This window comes from Cricetulus griseus, chromosome 4, assembly GCF_003668045.3.
Source record: "Cricetulus griseus strain 17A/GY chromosome 4, alternate assembly CriGri-PICRH-1.0, whole genome shotgun sequence".
NCBI classification, from domain to species: Eukaryota; Metazoa; Chordata; class Mammalia; order Rodentia; family Cricetidae; genus Cricetulus; species Cricetulus griseus.
Window position 1 is genome coordinate 63,609,068 of NC_048597.1, and position 24,016 is coordinate 63,633,083.

Genomic DNA, 24,016 nt, shown 5'->3' on the forward strand with positions numbered 1-24,016 from the left:
TCAGCTGAGGAAGGCATGCCAAATTAGAATGCTGGGGGCATGGAGCATCACCCTGGCCTTCCGAGTCTTGGGTTCACAACATAAGGAAAGAAGAGAGTCTAGGAATGTCCTCCTTCCCTCCTCTATATGCTGACCCCACATCTCCAGGGGCAGAGTAACTCATTTTGTCATGAGTAACTCCAAAGACTGGACAGGTGTTGGTCACAGAAACCAGCTCCTCAGCCCTGTCTAGCTTCTGTGGGGAATAAATCCCTATTTACAGAATGCAAATGGAAACAGCACAGAGAGATGTACCTGTAATACCTCCTCTTGCAGGAAGATATTTCTTGGCCTGAGCCACTCTGCTCATCTTTGACTGGCATATCCATGTGACAACAACAATATTTTCAAGCAGAAAACCTCTTCAGAACTATTTTTTCACAGGAGTAATTGATTAGGTAAAACCGTTCAGTTCACAAAAGAAAACAGCTTCTGTGAGGTTGCTATGCCAATAGAGACCGAAATACAACAAAGAAATAGTGCAGTCTAGAGAAGTTGTCACTTCAGCAAAATGAGATTCAGCAAGGACAAGAGATATATCAGGAGAGTTGGTCAAGACAAGGTCCCCGCCAAGCCTTTACATGTGCTTCTTCAAATACTGTGCTGTGGGACAATCCTTCTGTATGCCTTGAATATGTATTCCTCTCATTGGTTAAGAAAAAAGATGATTGGCCAATAGCTGGGCAGGAAGAGACTGAGTAGGAGAATTCTAGGAAGACAAAGTCAGAGAGTCACCTACAAACACAGAGAAGCAAGATGACAATGTCATACTGAGAAAAAGTACCAAGCCACGTGGCTAAACATAAATAAGAATTGTGGGTTAATTTAAGTGTAAGTGTAAGAGTTAGCTAGTAACAAGCTTGACCTATCAGCTGATCACTTATAAATAATATGAAGTCTCTGTGTGGTAATTTGGAAGCAGCTGCCATGACGGGGAGCAGGCATTCAGTACAGGAAAACTGCTTTACAATTAGGTTTTCGGCATTGTGCATGTTTCATTCATGAAACCCCAGCACAGGCCCAGGAGACTGGCACCACAATATCCCACCTCAAGTGGGATTTACAAACAAGGAAAGTGAGGCAATGGATTCAGGTAACTTGGTCCAGATCATTCAGAGGCAGATGTGTCTGTTAGAGTTCAAATGAGAACAGAGTGAAAGAAATGGCCCCTTTAGAAATTAAAACGCATTTGAGAATAAGAACTAGGTATAGCCAGATGGTGATGCATGCCTTTAACCCCAGAACTCAGCAGGCAGAGCAGGCAGATCTCTGTGAGTGCAAGACCAGCCTGGTCTACAGAGCAAGTTCCAGGAAACCTAGGGCTACACAGAGAAACACCTGAATTAAACAAAACAAGTGTTTTGTAAAAATGAGTATATGGCATACATTGGCACATGTCCTGCTCAGTTCTGATGCTCTTCATGGCTGAGGAGAAGGCATGGTTCCTGTAACCGGAGAAGGGGTCCCTGAACTGCGGAGACAGACAAGGAAGAGAAAGATCAAGTACAGGGGCAAAGAGGAAAAGAAGACTAAACAAACAAAAACCAAAGGGGAGGCAAGGGAAAGGAGACTGGAGTGAAGGAGAGGAGAGAGGAGAGGGCAGAGGGAAGGGAGAGGGCACAGGGAGGGGAGAGGGAGAGGGAGGGGAGGGGAGGAGGGGGGGAGGGGAGGGGACAGGGGGAGAGGAGGAAAGAGGAAAGGAGAGGAGAGGAGAGGAGAGGAGAGGAGAGGAGAAAGGGGGATAGGGGGATTAAAGAGAAAGAGGCATTGAGAGAGAGAGAGAGAGAGAGAGAGAGAGAGAGAGAGAGAGAGAGAGAGAGAGAGAACAGGTTTTGAGACCCAACTATAATAGGTAATAATTGATGGTGTCTGGACCCCAGAACCTCTCACTTTCCTTACCTATAAAATGCAACCAGTCAGTTTTGCTTATTCCTAGTTGTTGACAAAGGAGACCACACTGTTACAGAGGAGACAAACAGCATTAGTGCCACCAGCCAGGGAGAATTGGTGTTCTTCTCTTGTTCTTAGCGGTAGTTTCTTCTAAGGCTGGAACTCCCTGGACTCTGCCAGGGTTTTCTCAGGCATCCATTTGTCTTGCTCTTTAGCAGCTGGTTCTCCCCTACCTCCTACTCGGCCTCCTGCAGCCTCACTTCTGACCTAATAATGGTGACTTAATACCTGAGAAAGGCTAACTGGGTTGGAAGCAAAGATAACAATCAAATTAATCTCCTTAGTTCCACGCTAGCAAAAACTTTAATCTAGAAGAAAATCTGAGCTTGTGAACACTTGATAACCATGGGGCATATTACAAAGTGTTTTCTAATGTGTTATTAGAACTGAACTAACACTGAGGTTGTTAAGGAAGCAGGCTGACTATTAACAACACCATTTAAAATATCAGGAAATAAAGCTAACAGCTGGAAAACTGGGATGGAACCCAGAGCTGGGTTCCCAGCACTGTGATGTGGGAGTCCTGCTGAAACTTCCCAAACAGTGCTCACTCAAGAACCCCTTCATGCCAGATGTCTACCTCTCATGCACAGCTTCAGGCTGCTGGCCCAACCTTTCTCACTCTAGCTGCAGGACCCAATGCTGGACAAAACCACACAAGTTAATTATGGGGCTTGCAGTTACATCAGTTCCCAATGACAATAATGGGATGCCTCCTGGTAGGAATTTCTTGATGAAAACTAATGAAAGAAGAGGGGGAAGGATGATAGACTTGAGGAAATATGAAGAGGTCTCAGAGCTTTCAAAAGGGGTTGGGTGTAAATTAAGAGAGGATGTCAAGTGGAATCGTTACTCAAGAAAATAACCATTAAAGTAATAGTGCTTATTGTAAGCACAATGTATTAAAATTGATGATGAGAAGTAGTAAATAAAAGCAATAGAATATGGTATTTAGTTATGCTTGGAGCAGTCAACAGAAGAAAAAGACACAGACTACAACTGCAAATTTGAAAAGAAAAAAAAAGCTCCAGTGAGTTTGAGACAATGTAAACATAAACAACATGGCCATGGCTATTATTTGACTGAACTTAAACATTCATCAAAAACAACCTCCATGCTGGATAGTAAGATAAAACTTAAGCAAGCACTACATGATAATACATATCAAAATCAAAGTGATTCAGAGAGTTGAAATTTAAAAATAGGTAATGATGTACCACAAAAAAGTTTTTAAAAGAACATAGGGATTGAAGACTCAGCAGGTCAGGCAGTTTATAATAAAAAAATTATTAAACTTCTACAAAAGTTTGTACATTAAACAATACATTATCCATATCCATAATGTAAATTCATAAAGATAGAACAATCACCATGCTAACAGGAAAATATAATTTTTCTATTTCAACTCATATTGGATCAAGTAGCCAAAAAATTTACTAAATAAATAGACAAAGAGAGAAGATACAAATCCAATGGCTGTGTTCCAAGTATCATTTATCAAATTTGGGACTCAGAAAGCAATAGCATCATTTCAAATAATTGTGAATGAAAAAAAACTTAGCTGTTTTAATGTAAAATATTCAGTAAATTATAGGAAGTAGAAAACTAAGAACATATATGATCATCCTTGAAGAGCCATCAAGCCACAAAACACAGAGAGTAATCTAAAATAAATATTTCTGTGTAAAGGCGCTAATCCAGAAAGTCTATTATGTAGCTCCAAACTGTGTGGCATTTTGGAAAAGGCAAAGGTATAGAGAGAAAAGAAACCTGAATGATCACCAGGGGCTGGTGGTAAATGGAGATGTGGAGTCCAGGAATACTCCTAAAGACGCCACACACCACAGAACAGCTTCCCAGAAACAATAACTCCCCTGTCCAAGCCGTGATAATGTTAAGGTTGATGAACTCTGCCTCACAGCAGCCACAACACATACTAGAGATGAAAGCCAATGGATGGACAAGAATCTGGTTGTTGCCCACAAATATTTAATCAAAATACAAACAACAACAAAAAAGAGCAAAGGAACCAAAAGGAAAAAGGGGAAATTGGGAGCAAGTAACAGGTAGCTAAATATATCAAAACCACAAAAATGTGAAAAGAGCAACCATTCCAATCAAAAGGCAAATATGACCCGAATGGACTAACTGTGTGACCTATGGGACTGCTACAAGAAACACACGGGAAATACAGAGAATTAGTAAGTAGAGATGAAAGGATGGAAAGTGAAGCCCTATGGGGAACAGCAGGTATAAAAACAATGGAGGTGCTAAAATGATATCAGATCTAACACTGATCTTTAAGACATTGGGCATTGCCCAGGGTAAAGAAAAACACTGGGAAGCTGTAGAGATAGCTCAACATTTAAGAGCTCTTTCCCCTCTCAGAGAGGATCCAGGTTCAGTTCCCAGCACCCACATCAGTTGGCTCACTATCTTTTTTAACTCTAGTTCCAAGGGCTCTGATGCCCTTTTCTAGACCCCTGATGTGCGCACAATGCACGCAAACTCATTCTTTAAAAACAAAAATCTCGTATTTAAAAATAATTATTTAAAAAAAAATAAAGTAAAAAACTCATACAGACATGCAAATTTAATTATTTTTAAGAAAATATTTTTAGAGAGGAAAGCAATAGCATCATTTCAAATAATTGTAAATGAAAAAAAACTTAGCTGTTTTAATGTAAAATATTCAGTAAATTATAGGAAGTAGAAAACTAAGAACATATATGATCATCCTTGAAGAGCCATCAAGCCAGAGGAAAGATGAATAATGAAAGAAAGCTCATCTTAACAGGAAAAATATGCTTATCATTGTATATATGTATCTGATAGAACATATCAAAAAACATGAAGGAAAAATTAACAAAACTAAAGAGAATTGTTACAAAATGATACATTTTAAAACTCCTCTTAGATGCTATCATGATTTGTGCCTGAAATGTCCCCAAAGCTCATGTATTAAACATTTGGTCCCTAGACAGTTTAGGAGGAGGGGCTAGCTGGAAGAAAAGAACTAATGATGACCTGACCTTAATCACTGGCTTTCTCTCTTTCTGGTTCCTGTCCCTCATGAACTATGTCCCCCACATGCTTCCAAATGATGGCAGATGCTCAATCAGATAGGCCCAAGAGAACTTGGACTGAATCCTCTGGAACCATGAAGCAAAGTGAATCGTTCTGTCCTTTTAACTGGATTTCTAAGGTATTTCATCGCAGATGCAATAAAACTGGCTAATAGAATAAATGTTGTAAAACTAGATAAAATTCACCCATGTTGTTGATAGCTAAATTAACATTATCAGATACAAGATCCTAATTCATGTTTCAGTCTTCTTAAACATAAAACTGGTACCATCAAGAAGATATATAGCAATTTAGTCCATAGAATAAATCACAATGTATTCATAGGGTCTTAAATGGAAGACATGAGTTCTTGAGTCTGGAGAGATGGCTCAGTGGCTAAGAGCACTGGCTGCTCTTACAGAGGACCCAGGTTTGATTTCCAGCACCCACAAAGCAGCTCACAATAGTCTGTGACTCCAGATCCAGGGAATCTGATGCCCTCTTCTGGCCTCCACAAGCACCTGGCAGGCACCCGATACATGATCTACATGCAGATAAAACATCCATCATATAAAATAAAATATTTTAATGTAAAGTTATAGATTCTCTAAATGAAAATTCAGTAACAGATATTTAGAAAAAATCAGGTGATGGCTGGTACAACTTGCAAAGTATTTATGGATTCAGGCAGAAATCACAAGAAAAATAATTAGAAAATATCTCAGAATGAAACCAGAAATACAACACATTTCAAGTTATGTGAGGCACCAAAAACAATAGTTAAAAGGATAACTTTGAATACTCACAGTAGAAAACAAGACAAATTTTACATAATAACCTTGTTTTTTTCTTTAAGCAGATATAGAAGAGGAAAGGTGAACCCAAAAGAGGCAGGTGAAAGAAATTAGAGAGAAAAGAGCAGAATTCAGTAAATACAATCAACCAATATGGAAACACAACTAAAGGGGACAAAAGGTGTGTCTTTCTAAAGCTAAGTTAATAGATAAGTAGGAAATGCAGAGGACATGGACCACCCTTTGCAGGTAGTCAAAGTATTACCTACACAGTTTATTAATATCAAAGGGAAATGAGGAATACTGTTAATAACTTTATACCTTCAAATCCAACAAGCCCAATATGCTTAAGAGATTTCTTGAAAAAACACAGTTCACTAAAATTAAAGTAAATCAAAGAAAACATATTTATGTAACATTCATGAAATAAGCATATTTAAGAAACTATTCCACTAGTAATATCAAGATTTCCCATGTTAATGCTATCAAACATCCAAGATGGAGGATAAATCATTCATAGACAAAAAAATCTTGTAGAAAATAAAGAATATAATATTTCTCAACTTATTGTCTGAGGACAGCACAACGCATATATTAAATGCTGACAACACCAAAGTAACAATGACAAACTAATGTACCTCACACATGTTGGCACAAAATTCAATAGAATAATTAAAACTTCACTGTGATTTGATGAGGGTAATGGAATAAAAGTTGTGGAAATACCCAGAGATGTAAGAGGAAGGTAATATATGATGCGTGTGCATTTCAAACCAATAGTGAAAGGTAGAATATTGAACAAGCAATACAGAGAATTTTAGCTGATTGACTATCTATTGCCCTGCTCAAGCAAATTTTAGATGAAATAGCAACTTATCATGTTTAGAAAGTAAATTATGAACTCAAAACATAGAAGTGTATATTATAATTCTGTCAGAGATAATGCCGTCCTTGAAAAGACAGATTTCAAAACCCTGAAAGAGGGGTATCTCTGACACTTAGGAAGCAAAGGCCATAAAGTAACATTATAAAGCTGTAAGTGTGGTGACACACGAGGGCAAAAGTATACAGCATGCACAGCAGAAAAGAGATGCTATTCTCTGACATGTAAGCATCCTAACAAATAATAATAATAATAAAAACCAGATATTTGCTCTGGTCAAAAAAGGGCATTTCACAGAAAAATTTTACTCCCTTCCCATTCTTGTAATGTAAATCAAGCAAAAATATTTTCTTTAATCTATCAGACTGACAAAGTAAGAAAGTCTGGTTACACACAATGTTAGTGAGATTAGGTACCAAAGGACGCCCTCTTGTATCAACATTTACACCTTATCTGGTGGGCATTTGGCTCTCTCTGTGAGTCAAGATTCACATGACTTTAATCTAATAAATTCCACTCCTGGGAACTCTAGATAACAGACATATTTGTACATTTATGCAAAGTCCCACAGGCAAGAATATTTACAGGAGCACTGTCGGCAGTAGCAAAGACAAAGGTAGCTAGCTGTCCATCAGCCATAGTAAGAAGCTAGCTAAATACATTTAAACAGGAACACTCTGAAGTAGTAGAGGCTGCAACTGATCTGCAGATGTATCGATTTGAAAGGTGTTTACACAGAGACTGTTGTTTTATATCTGCTGACAATTTCTTCCAAAGTAAGCAATAAATTGCTGGTGTCTGAATAAATAATGTTAGATAGGGGGTCTGGAAGAATAGAAAACAGAGGTCTTAAAAATAAATATTTTGTGACATTTAAATATGTTGTAAATGTGTATATATTGTTGAAAAACCTACTTGTTCTAAAAGATAATAAACTAAATGAATTAGCTATTTCTTGTATCCATGAAAAGAGCAGATGGAACGCAGCTCTTTGATATGGCAAGCTTTGGTAAGGAAAACCACGTGCTTGTTCAAGGTGTTTGAGTTCTCAGATCTGAGAATGTGCCAAGGCCAATACCAGGTGCTTAATGGACAGCAACAACAAAAACAACAAAAAATGTTATCTACCTCTGCAAGCTGTCTGCCTTCTGCAAGCTCACAGTTCTATGAGAAGAGCTCACCTTCTGCCTTTGATGAAGATGGCTGTCCTATGGCTAATATATAAAAGGGCTGGAGAATGCATGTCTCTCCAAGACTAGCACAGCAGCTTAGCCAGGTCAACATTCCTCCTCTGCAGACCTCACCCAGTCCCTTGTTAATGGCCAGAAACTGTTGAGCTCCAGGGAGGAGTTTGAAAAAACTACAGAGCAACTGACTATTGTGACATCTGTCCATCTAGTTTTACAAAGCAACTTAACTCACCAACCATATTGCATGCCTCTGATCCTGCCTTACTCTTTGGGGCTATGCTGTTCCTCCAGCTTGGAATACTGTTCTGCTTGCCTGGGTAACTCCTATCCAACAACAAATACTAGCTCAAGTGCTTCTCCAGGGAAACCTTCTCTAATTGTTTGCTATTTGAATTGAGTGGGAACTTTTCTGTATTCTCATAGCTCTCCCTATCTAAATATATTTAGCTATGTACTTAGGTCCTCATTCTAAATTACCAATTTGCTTAAAATCACATCTCTGGTGCTTAACATAGATTAGAAGCTAACTTGATACTTTCATGAGCTTAATGGTAGGACTTCCTTCTTCTCTGCTTTTTCCAGCTTATGTTATTTAATTGACCATGTTATTGATTTCCCTGCATATGTCTGTCTTGCTTCATAGCTTCTCCAAGTTCAAGGCATCATACTCACTTGTCCAGAGATATCCCTGGGAAGATGAACTTGCCCAGACAGATTCGACAGATGGCACTCAGAGGAATCTGCTGCATCTGCACACAGCTAAGCATGATGAAGTCATATTTGCAGATCAACAAGGTCTTGTCTGTGAGCAGCAGGATCTTCTCCTTCTCATTGTTCCAGTGATCAATCCTGTAGTAACAAACATGGGGCAGAAGAATTGATGACATGGTCTCTCTTGAGGAAACCCAAGTCTGCATCATCTTGGCCTCCAACCAATTTGTTCTTCACACCCTCCTGGCTCTCCTGGAAACCTTCACGAAGCAGTTCTCCTCCAAGGATACCAGGAATGTCATTGTTCTAACTCAGACTGCACCACAAAATCCTCTCACTGCCAACTGGCTTACACTGATCTCCAGGAACCATTTGCTGTGTGGAGATGAAACAGAGACTTAAATGCCGACTGCCATGATCTAAGCTCATTACATCACATCCATCAGGGATAGATAGCCAAGCAACTGAGCAGACAGATACTTGGTAAGTGCTCACTGATTAGATTCACTCCCAAAGTGAGAGCCTTTCTGGACACACAGGGAGTATTTTGACTGTGAATTAAGAATTTGGAAAGAAAACAAGAAGGAAATAACACTGTGCTTTTTGATTAAGAGGGAGTGATCACATTCTGCACTTCTTGTTGATATAGCAGATCCTTCAGGATACAGGACTTTATGACTTACAGGGCCGGAGAGATGGCTCATCAGTTAAGAGCACTGGCTACTCTTCGAGAGGACCTGGGTTTGATTGCCAACACCCAGTGGTGGTTCACAAGCATCTATATGATTCCAGTTCTAGGAGATCCACCACCCTCTTCTGGCCTCCATGGGCATCAGGCATATACATGATACACATATATATGCATGCCGGCAAAATAAGCACATATATAAAAATAAATTAATTTTAAAGAGACTTTATGACTTATTAGAATTTAGTATGTGCTTTTTTAGTAAAAAACTGGCATGTCTGTTTTGTGGCCAATTCATGTCTGAGTTCTGACCACATGTAATCAGTCTAGTGGTTGAGTGTTATGGACATCTTTCCCCCAACTATTTCCTGAGCAGTAACCACGGTGCAGTTCTTAAACTGTGGACAGAATGGCATTGCTTCCTTCACCTTACTACACAGCCTCCTGTAGCTTAGAGTCATATCCAAGGCTCCTAAGATAAATTACCCATCTCTATAGGGTCTAGCCCTTGCCCAGAGTCATCTTACAGTAGAGAGAACACTTACTGTCCTAGTCATGGTTCAAATCCATGGGTTTCTTTCTTTTTTTTTTTTTCTTGTTTTTCGAGACAGGATTTCTCTGTGGCTTTGGAGGCTGTCCTGGAACTAGCTCTTATAGACAAGGCTGGTCTCAAACTCACAGAGGTCTGCCTGCCTCTGCCTCCCAAGTACTGGGATTAAAGGAGTGCACCACCACCACCTAGTGAATCCATGGGTTTCTTAAGCTACTTTGTAAGCCTGTTGCCTTATTAAGTTATCTAGAAACAGCTTAACCCTTTCTCTTCCTGCATATATCTACACAATTTATTTTTAATTTTAAATTTACTAAAAACATATTACAAATTGATTTTATTTGATTACATAATTATAATTGCATGTAACTTTATTATAATTACATAGATATATTTGACGGTGAACATATAAATCCTAAGTGAAGCTCCACGGATTCCATTCTGAATGGCAACTTCAACTGTGTGGAAGTTCATCAAGTTGTATAGTCTTTGAGTCTGGCTAATTCCATTGTGTGATTTCTTTAATCTACTTAATTTCAAGGAAGGAATAAAGTACAAAGTGTTTAGCAATAGGTACCATAAGGACACTGGCCTCACAGAATAAATACTTCATGGTTCAACTAAGTATAGGCCATCAACTCTATTTGTACAAAAATGTATGTGTTTATGACATAAAAACATATGTGTCTGAGCAAACAAATGGATGTCAATGAAGATTTTAGGTCCTATGGAGGAAATGACTATATGAATGGAAAGATAAATTTCTATCATTTAGTAATCCTGGAGATTAGAGTTAGAACTTTGGCTTAAGTAGCTTGTCTTTGAAATGGACACAATATTTACCTCAATACCACAGGGAGGGAGTATAGGAAATGATTCCACTGGTGTTCTAAACTTCTCAGTGATTAGTACTGATGTGGACTAGGTTGCTAAGGGGCTTTGGGTGACTGGGTATCTATGCTACCTTCTTTGTGGTATAAAGATGGATAAGAGAAAATAAAGTCACATTCATGAGAGGAGGAACTGGAAACGCATGAAAGAAGAAACCCGGAAGGAGTGGGCATAGAAGCTGAGTATTGGCTGGGGCCCCAGTGCAAATGGCCTCTGTGCATTCCATGTATTAGTGGTCCATCTGCCCACAACCCCTGAAAGAGGTCATAGCTACAGTCATTCTGCTCCAAAGTTAAGTCACAGTTACAGTGTGGTGGAAACAGGCCAGAATCCAAGCGGTTCTACTTAAGTCCTGGTTCTGGGGTTCCCACCCACTCTAAATAACAACGTTCAACCCCTTCTCTCCTGCGAGATAGTTCTTGATAGTCGTCTTGACATGTTCAGTCTTAAGAAGATGTAAAGACTGAGATGTCCTATCACCTTTCTACATAAACTTCTCTAAATAGACCTCATCTACTTTGCAATGTTTCATATATGGCTGCCCAATAAATCAGACTTGTTTTAAGTCTGAGGGGGGGAAAAAGGAAGGAAAAAAACCTGCAGCTTTCTGTTGAATGGTTTTACTGAAAATGTCAGCACTCCATAATGAGATTTATTTTAAAGGTAAAGGATTCCGGGGGGGGGGGAGGAGGATTCTTTTTAGGAACACAGAGTGCTCTGCTCTGACACAAACTCTGCATAATTTACACGTCAGGATGTCTGAATTCAAGCAAATACTTGAGCCTAGAAATAGCTCCGGCCACCATCTCTAGCTCTTAGGGGGTGGTATTTCTTTGAACTTCAGTCATATCTTCATTTCTTCAAGAATTCATGGAAACACTGAACCACATAGTCCTGATATGAATGCCCTTGAAGTCTGGAGGGCAATAATAACAAACACAAGAAAAGGAATAAGAGCCACACAGAACTGCTCTAGCTCAGGGAGACTACTGAGGCCTGGGACATCAATGCTCTCCTTTATTGCCCACAGTAACTCTTTAGACTGAATGCAATCACACCTGATTTAACATAAACTGGCTATGTTACACATAGCAGGGTCCTATGTACATGGGTCCTGAAACAAATATTGAGACATCCAATCTAGGCATAGTTTTTGGCTCTCTCCCTCGTGGCACCCCCAAACAAAGGACCCTTAGTGTGTATGCAAATGTAGTCAAACACCTCTGTGAGGAGCGCTTGTGACCCTACATGCCACTGCAGCAGTTGATCTCTCTAGAAAACTTCCCCAAACACACACGATTCCCAGCCTGGCCTGCTTATACCATACCTTACCTTGGGAGAGAACTTTCTACCCATTTCTGCATGCCAACTAGTAACCATCTCGCTACCAAATGTCTCTAAACCACCCAATTCTCTCCACCTTCAACATCACCAAGTCGTCTGTTGTCACAGAGGCCTGTTTTACCTACATCTGCTCTTCCTGCCAACCTCTGCACCCTGCTTCACTGGAGGCAGGTTCTGTCCTGGGCCTTGCTTTTGGTTTGTTTGTCCATTTGCCCTTTGTGTACTTTTGCTTGGTTGGTTTGGTTTGCTTTGTTGGGTAAGAAACTCAGTCCATTCCTTACTCACTCTGCCTTAAAAAGCTTTAGCGTTTCTTCCCCAGGTTCTTATAACAAATGACAAGAGAAACTAGGAAGTTTGGGGTGTCTATTATTTGTCCCTTTGCAGGCAGTGTTTTCCAGCTCCTTCTAGGTAGTGCCTATGCACTTGAGCTCCATCTCTGCATCCAGCAACACAACCTGGCCTCTGTGAACACTTACTCCTTCTAATTGTGCCCTGACACAGCACTACTACTTCCTCTATCCTGGATGAAATAGCATTGTTATTTTTATGATTATATAATTTATGTCTCACTCATCTTGTACTGTATGCTCATGTCACTCATGCCTTCTGGGGATTCCGTTCATAATTTTCAACCAATTGAAATGCTCCTCCCCCATAAACTAGAACATTAAAACAAAAGCAGTATGTTTTGGGGGATGCTCCTGCCACAACAATGAGAAAGAAGAAGATGTAAAAGGAAAGTAGTGCATACATCAAAACTTTAACATTCATTATTATTCTGGAATGGTGAGATTTCAAATGATTTTTTTTCCTTTTTGTGTGTGCTTTTAGTTACTGGAACTCAATTGATTTACATATGTTTTATATGCATACATATATACATATATATATGTATTTACACATTTGTACATATATGTAAAGAGAATATGTATATGTGTGTGGCATGGGCAAGTATATAGCAAGAGATATAGAGATAAAGATAGTACATATATAAATGCACATACATATGTGTATATACGTGTGGATATGAACATATAAAGATAGATAATAGAGATAGATAGATAGATAGATAGATAGATAGATAGATAGATAGATAGATAGATAATGCATGTATATGAGGCATGAGAGCATACACATATATGTATTTGCATGTGGAGATCAGAGATCAAAGTCAGGGATCCCCCATTGATTCTCCAACTTTCTTTTGAGAAAGAGACCCTCACTGAAACTGTTGCTCTCAGATTAGCTAGACTGACTAGCCACATACCTCAGGGTTCTTCTGTCTCTCCCTCCCCAGTGCTGAGAATACAGGTATTTGCCACCATGCCTAGTTTATACATGGGTTCTGGGGATACGGACTTGGGTATGCATAATGAACATTTTAATGACAGTTGTCTCCCTAGCCACCAAAATGGTTTCTTTTAAAATTAGAAAATACTTGCATTTCTCTGATTGATAAGGCTGCTACACAGCTTTTAAAAGATATTTCCTAGCCATTTTTATTTCCTATGAGAGCTTTCTGTGCAGATGTATGGCCCATTTTTAATTGGGCTGTTTGTTTCTTGATTTTTTAAGGGCTTTGTGTGCTCTGGCTATTACCCCTCTATGGAAGTACGGCTGGCAAGGGCTCTCCCCACTCCGTGGACCTCTTCTTCAAGGAACTGATGGTTTCCTTTGCAGTGCAGAGACTTTCATTTTAGGATTCCCCACTTGTGAATTTGGAGGACTAATTCCTGAGCACACAAAGTCATAGTTAGAGAGTTCCTCTCACCCCAGTCAGAGAGGCTAAGACTAGGAAAAGAAAGCTGACAACAAATTGCAAGCTGGTGCAGCTACTATGGAAATCAGCGTGAAGACTTCTCCAAAAGCTAAAAGTAGATCCATCATATGATCCAGCTATAGCACTCCTTGGCATATAACCAAAAGACTCAATATCCTACTCCTCAGACACTTGCTTGGCCATGTTCGGTGCAGCTGCATCCACAATAGCTAGGAACAGAAAGCAGCTGAGATGCCCATCAGCTAATGAATAGATAATGAAAAATGTGGTATATATACATGAGGGGATTCTATTCAGCTATAAAAAATAAAATTTCAGGTAAGCAGATGGAATTAGAAAACATACTGAGTGGGGGAGCCCACACCCAGAAAGACCAACACTTCATATTCTCTGTCCTTTGTGAACCCTGGCTCTGATCCTTCGGGTCCCAGCATATAACCTAGAGCACCATGGAAGCCAGGAAATAGGAATGACTGGGGGCGGGGAGCTCTAGAGAAAGGAGTATGGGCACACAAGTGCTACAAGGGGTGTGGATGGAAAAGCTGCTGGAGGTCGTAACTGGGGAGGAGAGAGGGAGGCCAACACAGTAGAGGAAGGTAGGAATGATGAGTGACACTGAGGACTGAGGCAACTGTTTCATAATCATGCTTTCTGGACAGGGCAGAAATGCTACTCCCATGAGCTCTCAACAATACACCTGCTTTCACAAGACCTGCAAGGACCACACCAGTTGAGAGGCCAATAGGAAGGAGGGAATTGAACGTGGCTACACACTTAGATGAAGAGCCACAGGATGGCTGCTGAAGGGAGGAGACGCTGTTCCTTTTCCCCAGGGAGGAGATCCTAATCCTAAATGGTGAGCCCTGGACACATGCAAATAAGGACAGCATTAATAGGCTTCCACTATCCCCCACACCCTCTGTACACACACATCTGAAGAGGTAGTCCATTTGAAAGGGAGGGATTGAGGGAACATGGAAGGAATTGGAGCGGGGAGGGCTCAAAATGATGTAAACAAAGTCTGGTCATTTACAAAATCCTCAAATAATTTTCAAATAAAATAAAAGTTTAAAAATTGAATTAAAAGCTGGAAAATAAACTATCCTTCAAGTTCCCAGTTCATGTGCTATCTGTTGCATGGACCCTCATTCTTCAAGTGGATGTCATTGCTTCAAAGAACAACAAAGCCATTTTCAGCACCTCTTCTGTGGCCATAGTCAGAATGTCTCTGTAGTACAGTTTATTTCTGTGTTGGACTCACCTCACATCTTGAATGGAGGTTCCTCTATAGCACATTTAGACCTGGGATTCTGTGCTGTACCCAGCAAGGTCTCAACAAGTGAGGAGAATGTGTGGTGGATGAACAGAAACCCACCACCCATCTCCCGATGTCCCTGGAACCCCTTACTTCTACCTCAGTTCCTTGGCATCAGCATCCAAAATCCCATCTTTCCTTGACAGGCTGGAGGAGCCTATGGCACCCTGGAAGGGAGTACCTGAGAACTCCAGCTCGTTTCCACCAAGATGATAAGATTCACCAGCAGAGGGCAACAGCGAACTAGCAATGACAGGCTCTACTATTGCAAGTTACCAGGTCCTGTTACCCAGTTATCCAGTTACTCTGGTCATCCCAGGTACCCTTCCCGAAGCCCAGGCAGGTGTCCCATGATACTTTAGTTGTTCTTTTGAGACAAGGAGATCGATTTATCATGAGAGAGAGAGAGAGAGAGAGAGAGAGAGAGAGAGAGAGAGAGAGAGAGAGAGTCTCTCTGTATATGCATGAGAGAGAGAGAAAGTCCGTGTGTCTGTGTCTCTCTGTATATGCATGAGAGAGAGAGAGAGAGAGAGAGAGAGAGAGAGAGAGAGAGAGAGAGAGAGAGAGAGAGAGAGAGAGAGAGACCCATGATGCATACCTATCACTCAGTGCAGGCATTGTCCCCGATGCTGAATAAAGTTATTATCTGTTCTGAACACCTTAAGCCCTTAAAGAGGACACAGCATCTTGGCTAGCCTAGAGCCAGCAGGCTAGGAGAAAAACACCAAATCATTCATTCCACACACATTCCTTGAGCAGCCACTGGGTTCTAGAGCCTGAAGAGAATCCAGTTTGGGTTTGCTGTTCAAACACACAAACCGTTGAAAACTGCATGGCACTAGAGCAAAGCATCCCCCCAACCCCGAGTTAAGTGGAGTCTTGTAAACTGTTGAGCTAAACCACCCACAAACACTTCTTTCAATCATTTTGTTAGTACTTCTCTAAGCCACTCTGGTTTGTTTAAAATGGGAGACCCTCAAAAGAAACAGTTTCTAATAAAAATCCAATACCACAAACCTTTCTTATTCCCAGGTCTCTAAAACTGGCTGCTTATGATTCATTTGTGTTCCCACACTGGTACAAGTCATGTACCAGGCTCTATGCTCTTCATTAGGAGTCCTGAGAAGGTCTTCTGCCCTGGCACACACACAGCTCTACATACAAGAAAGAATTGCATGGTGCTGGATGGTATGGTGTGACTGAATAAAGGTAACTCAGATCCACAGTGGCAAACTGTGGTCTCATGGTTCCCTGACCGCTGCCCACAGGGCTTGAGGGTAAAGAGTCTCTGGCATCTATTCTGTGCCCTGGCAGACAGTTCCCTTAAAGCAAGCCATTTTCTACATTCTGGCAGGGATCTTAGCACTGGGAAAGCACACATTAAGAAGTCTGGATGACATTTGTAAGGGGAAAAACTCAGGAGAATTTACTTCTTGAGTTTTTCTAACATGAACCTAAGATTGGCTAGATGAAGGATGGCCATCAGAAACAGAAAGGTAGTGGGAGACATCTCAGTTGGTAAACTGCTCCCCTTGCAAGCACAAAGACGCAAGTTCAAGTCCCGAACACCACATTAAAAAAAAAAAAATGTTGTGTGTAGTGACACATGCTTATAGAGCCATGCTGGAGTAGAGACAGGCAGACCTGTGGAGCTCTGACAGTCTACTGGCCAGGCAGCCTGACCTACTTGCAGATTTCCAGCCAAAGGAGAGTACCTACCTCAAACATCAATGAATAGATTGCACCTGAGGAACAAGTCTAGCTTCAACAGTCATGCATACACAGGTACCCCCCACTACATTCTCTCTCTCTCTCTCTCTCTCTCTCTCTCTCTCTCTCTCTCTCTCTCTCTCTCTCTCTCTCTCCCTTCCCTCCCTCCTTCCCTCCCCCCACACACAGAGGAAAGGCCTAAAAAAAAAATCAAACACTGTGTCAGATGCATAATAATCTTCACCAGACAACCCCTCACAAGTAGAGATAAGTAAACTGAGGTACAATAAAGTGTTTTGTGCTGCCTGCTCAAATCAATCCATGTGTTGAAGTCCTTGTCCCCAACTCTGACATTACGGGTGGGGACCTTGGAGATGGTTAGGTTTAGATGAGGTCGTTAGAGAAGAGAGCCTTTTGGCAGAGTGAGCACCTCATAGGAAGAAGACAATGGTTTCCTTTCTCAGCACAAGAACTAACCGAGAAGTAGCTTCTGCTGGCCAGAAACAAGGCTTTTAATGACAGGCATGTTGACCCAATCAAATGACATGATGAGCTTAGATGTTGACCCTCTAGATCTAAGGAAAAAAATGTCTGCTGTGTCACCTTTCTTATGTGTAATGTTCTGCTATGTTAAACTAGCCAAGAGAGAAAGCTAACTTGCAAGTAACATAACCGGCATTCACCCAATGTGTCTGTAACGAGTTCTTGAGCTTGCCACATTACCAAGCCACCATCAACTGGGGAAAGACATTAAATGTCTCCATGTAGTCGATAATGGTTACTGAGTGCCTGTGTAGGTCTGTATAATGTTCCTCTTATTGGACTAAGAAGGCTTCTACCATGTTCCCTGCCCCCTAAGAAGCTTATAATCTAATGAACAAAATACAAGCAAATTGTTAGGTAGAGGTATAGAAGAGATGGAGATTTACACAATGGCAGTTGACATCTGGTTAATGGTCAACATTTACCTAATGCTCTTTTTTTTTTTTTTTTTTTTTTTTTTTGGTTTTTTGAGACAGGGTTTCTCTGTGTAGCTTTGGAGCCTATCCTGGCATTCGATCTGGAGACCAGACTGGCCTCGAACTCACAGAGATATGCCTGCCTCTGCCTCCCGAGTGCTGGGATTAAAGGTGTGGGCCACCAATGCCCGGCGATGCTCCTTTTTTTTTAATGGGCTTTTCTCTCTGAGCTTCAGGTGGGATTGCATCCTGTAGACTTTAAAGGTCACAGTACCATCACCATGACAAATGAGGTACCATGGCATAGAGAGCTAAAGTAACCTGCCCAGTGCTTTAAAAATTACTAAATGCCTTTATTTGTTGTATGTGTGAGTGAGGGCACACATGGCAAGGTACATCTATGGATATGAGCGGACACCTGGTCGTGTCATTTTTTTCCCTTTCCCCCCATGGGGTCCAGAGGCAAAACTCGGGTTAAAAACCTTCATGATGGTCAACTTTACCTGCTAAGCCATCTCACCAACCCAGCCAATACTTTTGAATAACCACTCTGTTGAAGAAATGTACGTGAAGCCATCTAGAAAGTCAAAACTAAGTGTGTACTGTGTTTAAAGAATGTCCTGAAGGAGGATCCAGAAATCTGGCTACACATAGATCAGAGCAAACAGCATGTCCCAAGATACATGGCTGGCTGGAAGAAATATGTTGCATATGAGATTATCAAAAACATGGAGGCTGAATCATTCAGAAAAGCTAGCTATAACTCACAAAATGTCTGATTTGGGAGAATAGACATGGGGTCTGGGCACCTAATACCTTATAGAAAGAAGTTATATGCCTGAGGAGAACTTGTGGTATGGTGGTGAACCAAACATTTCCAGGGCCTGCTCGAGGAACTGGAGTCATATCTCAAATGTTCAGCCCGCCTGGTAGCTGCTCTTTGAACTGAGTCCTGGGGGACTTTTAGGTGGCATTGAAAGATCTGTGCATTTACATAACCTTTTATGTTGGAATGCATCAGAGAATTTCCAAGTATTTCTTGTCCAACCCAGAGAATTAGTCCCTCACTGTCATAAACCAGGAAAACTAAGATGAAAGAGCCCTTATTGCTTCGTGTTGCAGCCCCCGCCTAGCCTGGTGCAGAGATAGTGGCTTATAAATATCTATTTCTTTCCTCATGCCCCTTCACTGAAGACAATTTGTATGTGTGCAGAAGTTTTGTCAAGATTTTTAGGAGCTTAGGATGTAGACACAAGGCAAACTTTTTATTCTTTGGCTCCACTTGAATCGATTGGTTCCTGAGGAGGGACCATCTCTCTGTCACACAGGCCCAGGGGTGAAGATGCAGCTCTGCCATGTGCCAGCTGTTAAGATCATGCAAAAGTTACCTTTTTTTTCTTTCTGAGACTCAATCTCCATATTTCCAAATGAAGACAACACTGTCATATTACCTGAGAGCCACACAGGGTTGTTGTGAAGAAAAGAAATGCTCCCTACGAAGAACACAACGAACCACAAAGCACAGGTGAATTAGTAAATTGTAATTGGCTAGTAACACAACCACAATGAAGGAGACAATTTCCAAATCCCTTGAAAATTGTTGAAAAGTGTGTGGAATGTAAAAACCAATTAGTGAATGATTAAGTCAAATTCACTTAAAGAGAGTATCTCTAGCCTGGCAATCTTTTTCAGAAATACGAAATACCCATTTTCAACTTCCTAAAAATAATAACAGAATGTGTATTAATTCTATACACATAAGGCAAACTTCTGTGTGTTTGCCTGTTTGTCTAGCATGGCTACTTTTATTTCCATTATATGAGATGTCACATTCCAGTTCTGAATTCAAATATAAGCCATATGTGAAATCCCCACTAATGGTGCCCGGTGTGGGCTGCTTTGAAAGGTTAGAAGTTGAGCAGCTGGAACACAATAAGGACAATGGAAGCAGGTGTGCTCCATCCATTTGGATAGCCTGACCAGACTAGCCAACAGCAGCCTAGTACATGTGCACGACTCAGAAGTCATGAAGCAGCAAACAGCTCAGGATTGTGGCTCAAAAGAAAATTTTATTTCTATCTATTTGCAATCGAACTTCCTACTACATGGGACAAAGAATTTCTTTTAAGAAGCAACACCCAGTAAACTAGGTCAGAAGTAATTTTTACTCTTACTGATCCCCAAATGCAAAATTATTCTGTTATGGGCTTAGAAGTGCAGTAATGAACCAAATGAACCCTATGCTTCCTGAACTTACCTGTCAGGAAGAGACCCAGTTGGATGAAGAGATGGTTCAGCAGTACAATATAGTACTGTCTGTTCTTTTGAGAACTTGAGTTCTCTTCCCAGCACTCATGTGATGGCTCACAACTCGAGTTCCAGGGACCCTGACATTCAGGTCTCCATGGGCACCTGGCATGCATACAGTACGCATACAGACATGAAGGCAAAACTCTCATATACATGAAATAAATACAAGTTTTAGAACAAAGTTTGGAAAATATCTGTAGGAAGAGCAAACAATGAAGAGATTCTGCAAAGTCCCTGAGAGGTACTTCAGGAAGAGCCATAAAGGACACAAGGAAAGGGCAGGGAATTTTAGCAAGAACCTGATCGTGGACAGAAACTATCACAATTTCTCTGAAACTTAGTAGCACTCTTCACATCCCATGCCTATAATACCCTACTTTACAGATTCAGGAACCATGTCTCAGTAAAGTGACATGGACCTTGCATGAAGTGACCAAGACAACAGCATGTTCAATACCTCTGATGGCTATCCCAGTCACTATATATTTCATCAAGTTCTTCTTCCTCTTATGTTTCCTACTCTGTGAGGCAATTTTGCTCTCCCCACAATGCTACCACCACCAAGACAGCAGTTTAATAGCTACACAAAAGAAAAGGATCTGGGAACAGTCTACTCTTCCCCCACACACACAAAATTAATGAATAGATGTTAAATCACTCAAGTCATCTACAGCACACCAGGAGCTCATAAAAGGCCCAACCCCTGGAGGATCTTCCTCTTCCCTGAATTTTCTTTAAGGAATTCATTTGATCAGAGGCCAAGAACTAGACCCCATGGTGAGGAGCCAGAAGGAGGGAAGAACAGAACAAATGTGCTCATCTCTTCTGTTGCACCGTTTCCCTTCTTATTGAAAAGGAAAAGATATCTGCTTGCTGTATACTATTAATTATAGTTCTTGGGTACAGAGAACACAGTCCAAACCAGTCAAACCCGGAAGGAGGAGGGTAGATGCTACAAAAATACATGGAAACCCCCACTGAAATCCAAGAACAGGAACCACAACACAGTGGTTCCATGGGACCTGGGGAGCCACAAGGAACCAGGGGTGGACAAATCTGCTCTTTCAACCGTAGTCTCTATCTAAATTTCCATGCATCTCTAATACCTGTCTGCTTTGTCTTGACTGGAGTGGCCCTGCTGCACTGGGTCACCTTTCATTCCTCTTTAATTTCCACCTTGCCTATAACCTTCAGTTGCTTCCTGTGCATCCAAATCAAGAGAGGGAATTCTGTTCTGTTCAGGTTAGTTCATTCATGTGGATTGTTTCTTTGATTCACAAGCAGGGATTAGCCCCTGTCTCCAGCCAGATGTGGCCAAGGGCTGAATGTTCTACAATAAAAAGCAATGGGACTTGAAAGACCAAGTTAGGGACACCAAGAACTTCTCCACTTCTTTGTGAATCTGAAGCAAAACATCAACATTAATAAATTTTAAAAACCTAGTTCATTCTAATAGTGCCCTAGCCTCTTTCCCTTTTTAGCCTCATTAGAGATGTAGCTGATATTTCTAGTTGCCTTTTACTACATTTTAGTATCTGGTTTACTGTCAAATGTCAAATTGTTTTGTTTTTGCTACCTCCTTTCCCCCTCAGTATGAGTGGTGGAGGCATCACAAACCTAAGAAAAAGCTTGGTTTCCCAATAAAAAAGTGAGAGTAAGAAAATGGAAAACAAACCTAAAAGACATCTATTCCAACAGGAGTGCACATCACAATATGAAAAAGCAAAGAATATGAGAAAGCAAAGTGACTTCTGAGAAAGCATAGACTATACCTTCTCAATAACCAAACCCAAAGGTAATGACATGGCTAACGTGCAGAGAAAGGAATTCAGAAGTCTAGTTTTTAAAATTATCAGTAGCACTAAGAGTATTCAAATAAAGAGATAAACAGAGTAAGGAAGTCTACTTAGAACCTTGAAAAGAGGATGTACAACATGAACAAGAAACTCTACAAAGAGTAGCAAGACTTTGCAGTTCCAGGATTATAAGCATGTACCACCACACCCCAATGTTGTCTACTTAATTTATACATTTATTTATTTTTATTCTTTGAGAATTTTATACATTTATACAATAAAATATGATCATATCTACTCTCTTTTTGTCCCCTTCAGCTCCCTCTGGATCTCCTCACACACATCAATCTCCCACTTTATATCTGTGGTGATCTGAAAGAAAATGGTCCCCATAGGGAGTGGCACTATTAGGAGGTATGACTTTGTTGGTGTAGGTATAGCCTTATTAGAGGAAGTATGTCACCGTGAGGGTGAGTTTTGAGGTCTCCTATGCTCAAGCTACTCTAGTGATACAGTTCACTTCCTACTGCCTATGGATCAAGTAGAACTCTCAGCTCCTTCTCTAGAACCATGTCTGCCTGCATGCTCCCATGTCCTGCCATGATTAAAATTGACTAAACCTCGGAAACTATAAGCCACCCCAATCAATGTTTTCCATTTTTAAGAGTTGTTGTGGTCATGGTGTCTCTTCACAGCAATAGAAACCCTAATACAATATCCTTGAGTTTTTTTTTTTCTAATACCATAAAATCCATTTAGTGCTAGACATATGTGTTTGGATATGTGGTCAACTATTGGAGCATGGGCTACCCACTAGTGGCTATATACCCAAAGAATGATTTTTCTTCCATCAGTTATCAACTTCCTGTGTCTTCAGTCAGGGGTGGGGCCTTGTGAGTTCTCCCATAATGTGTGTTCTAATTTGGGCTGGCTTGATCTTGTACAAGTCTTTTGGAGGTAATCATAGATGTTGTGATTTCATGAGTGCAATGGCCATGTTGTGCCTAGAAAATAGCTTTTCATGGAGCTCTTCCCATCCTCTAGCAGTTACTTCCTTTCTGTCTCCTCTTCCATATGAAGTTAAGTATTGTCCTTTTGAGTTCTGTAAAGAATTGTGTTGGAATTTTGATGAGGTTGGTGTTGAATCTGTACATTTCTTTTGCTTGGATGGCCATTTTTAATTATGACATCCTACTGATCAATGAGCATGGAAGATCTTTTCATCTTCTGACATCTTCTTCAATTTCTTTCTTCAAATCCTTGAAGTTTTTGTTATATAAGGCTTTCACTTGCTTAGTTGGAGTTATCGAAAGATGTTTTATATTGTTTGTGGCTATTGTGAAGGGTGTTGTTTTTCTTCTTTCTCAATCTGTTTGTCATTTGTATATAGGAGAGCTACTGATTTTTTTTTTTTTAGTTAATTGTGTATCTAGCCTCTTGACTAAAAGTGTTTATTAGCCGTAAGAGTTTCCTCATAGAATTTTTAGGGTTGCTTATATATCATGTCATTAGCAAATAACAATACTTTGACTTCTACCTTTCAAATTTGGATCCCCTTGATCTCCTTCAGTTGTCTTATTGCTCTAGATAAAACTACACATACTATGTTGAGTAGATTTGGGGAGAGTGGACAGATTTGTCATGATCTTGATTTTAGGGGAATTGCTTTGAGGTTTTTCTCCAGAAAAGGGTAATTTCAATTCTTTGGTCAATAGTGACATCATGTGACAGTTAATCTTAACTGTCAGTTTATAGGATTTAGAGTGACCATAGAGACAAGTTTCTGGGCATGTCACCAAAGAATTACAGGTATTAGATTCATTGATGTAGAAAGATCTACCCAAAATGTGGGCAGTAGCATTCTATGGGCTGCTCACCTGAGACCAAGCATTCTTTGCTCTCTGCCTCCTAGCTGCAGATGCAATATGAAAAGCAACCTCAAGTTCCTTCTATCAAGACCTCACCACCAAAAGGGACTGTATCCTCAAACAGAGTTAAAATAAGCTATTCTTTCTTTAAGTTCTTTTTTGCAAGATAGTA

The 24,016-nt window shown here is 40.5% G+C and overlaps 1 protein-coding gene across 1 annotated transcript in view; it reads right to left on the minus strand.

The window, feature by feature from the left end:
• The window catches only part of Tprg1 (tumor protein p63 regulated 1), a 101,751-nt gene that overhangs the window by 52,129 nt on the left and 25,606 nt on the right, over positions 1 to 24,016 (minus strand). The window contains exon 3 of the mRNA XM_035444676.1: positions 8,595 to 8,771. Coding sequence (XP_035300567.1) covers positions 8,595 to 8,771 — 177 coding nt within the window. The remainder of the gene's footprint in view (positions 1 to 8,594; positions 8,772 to 24,016) is intronic.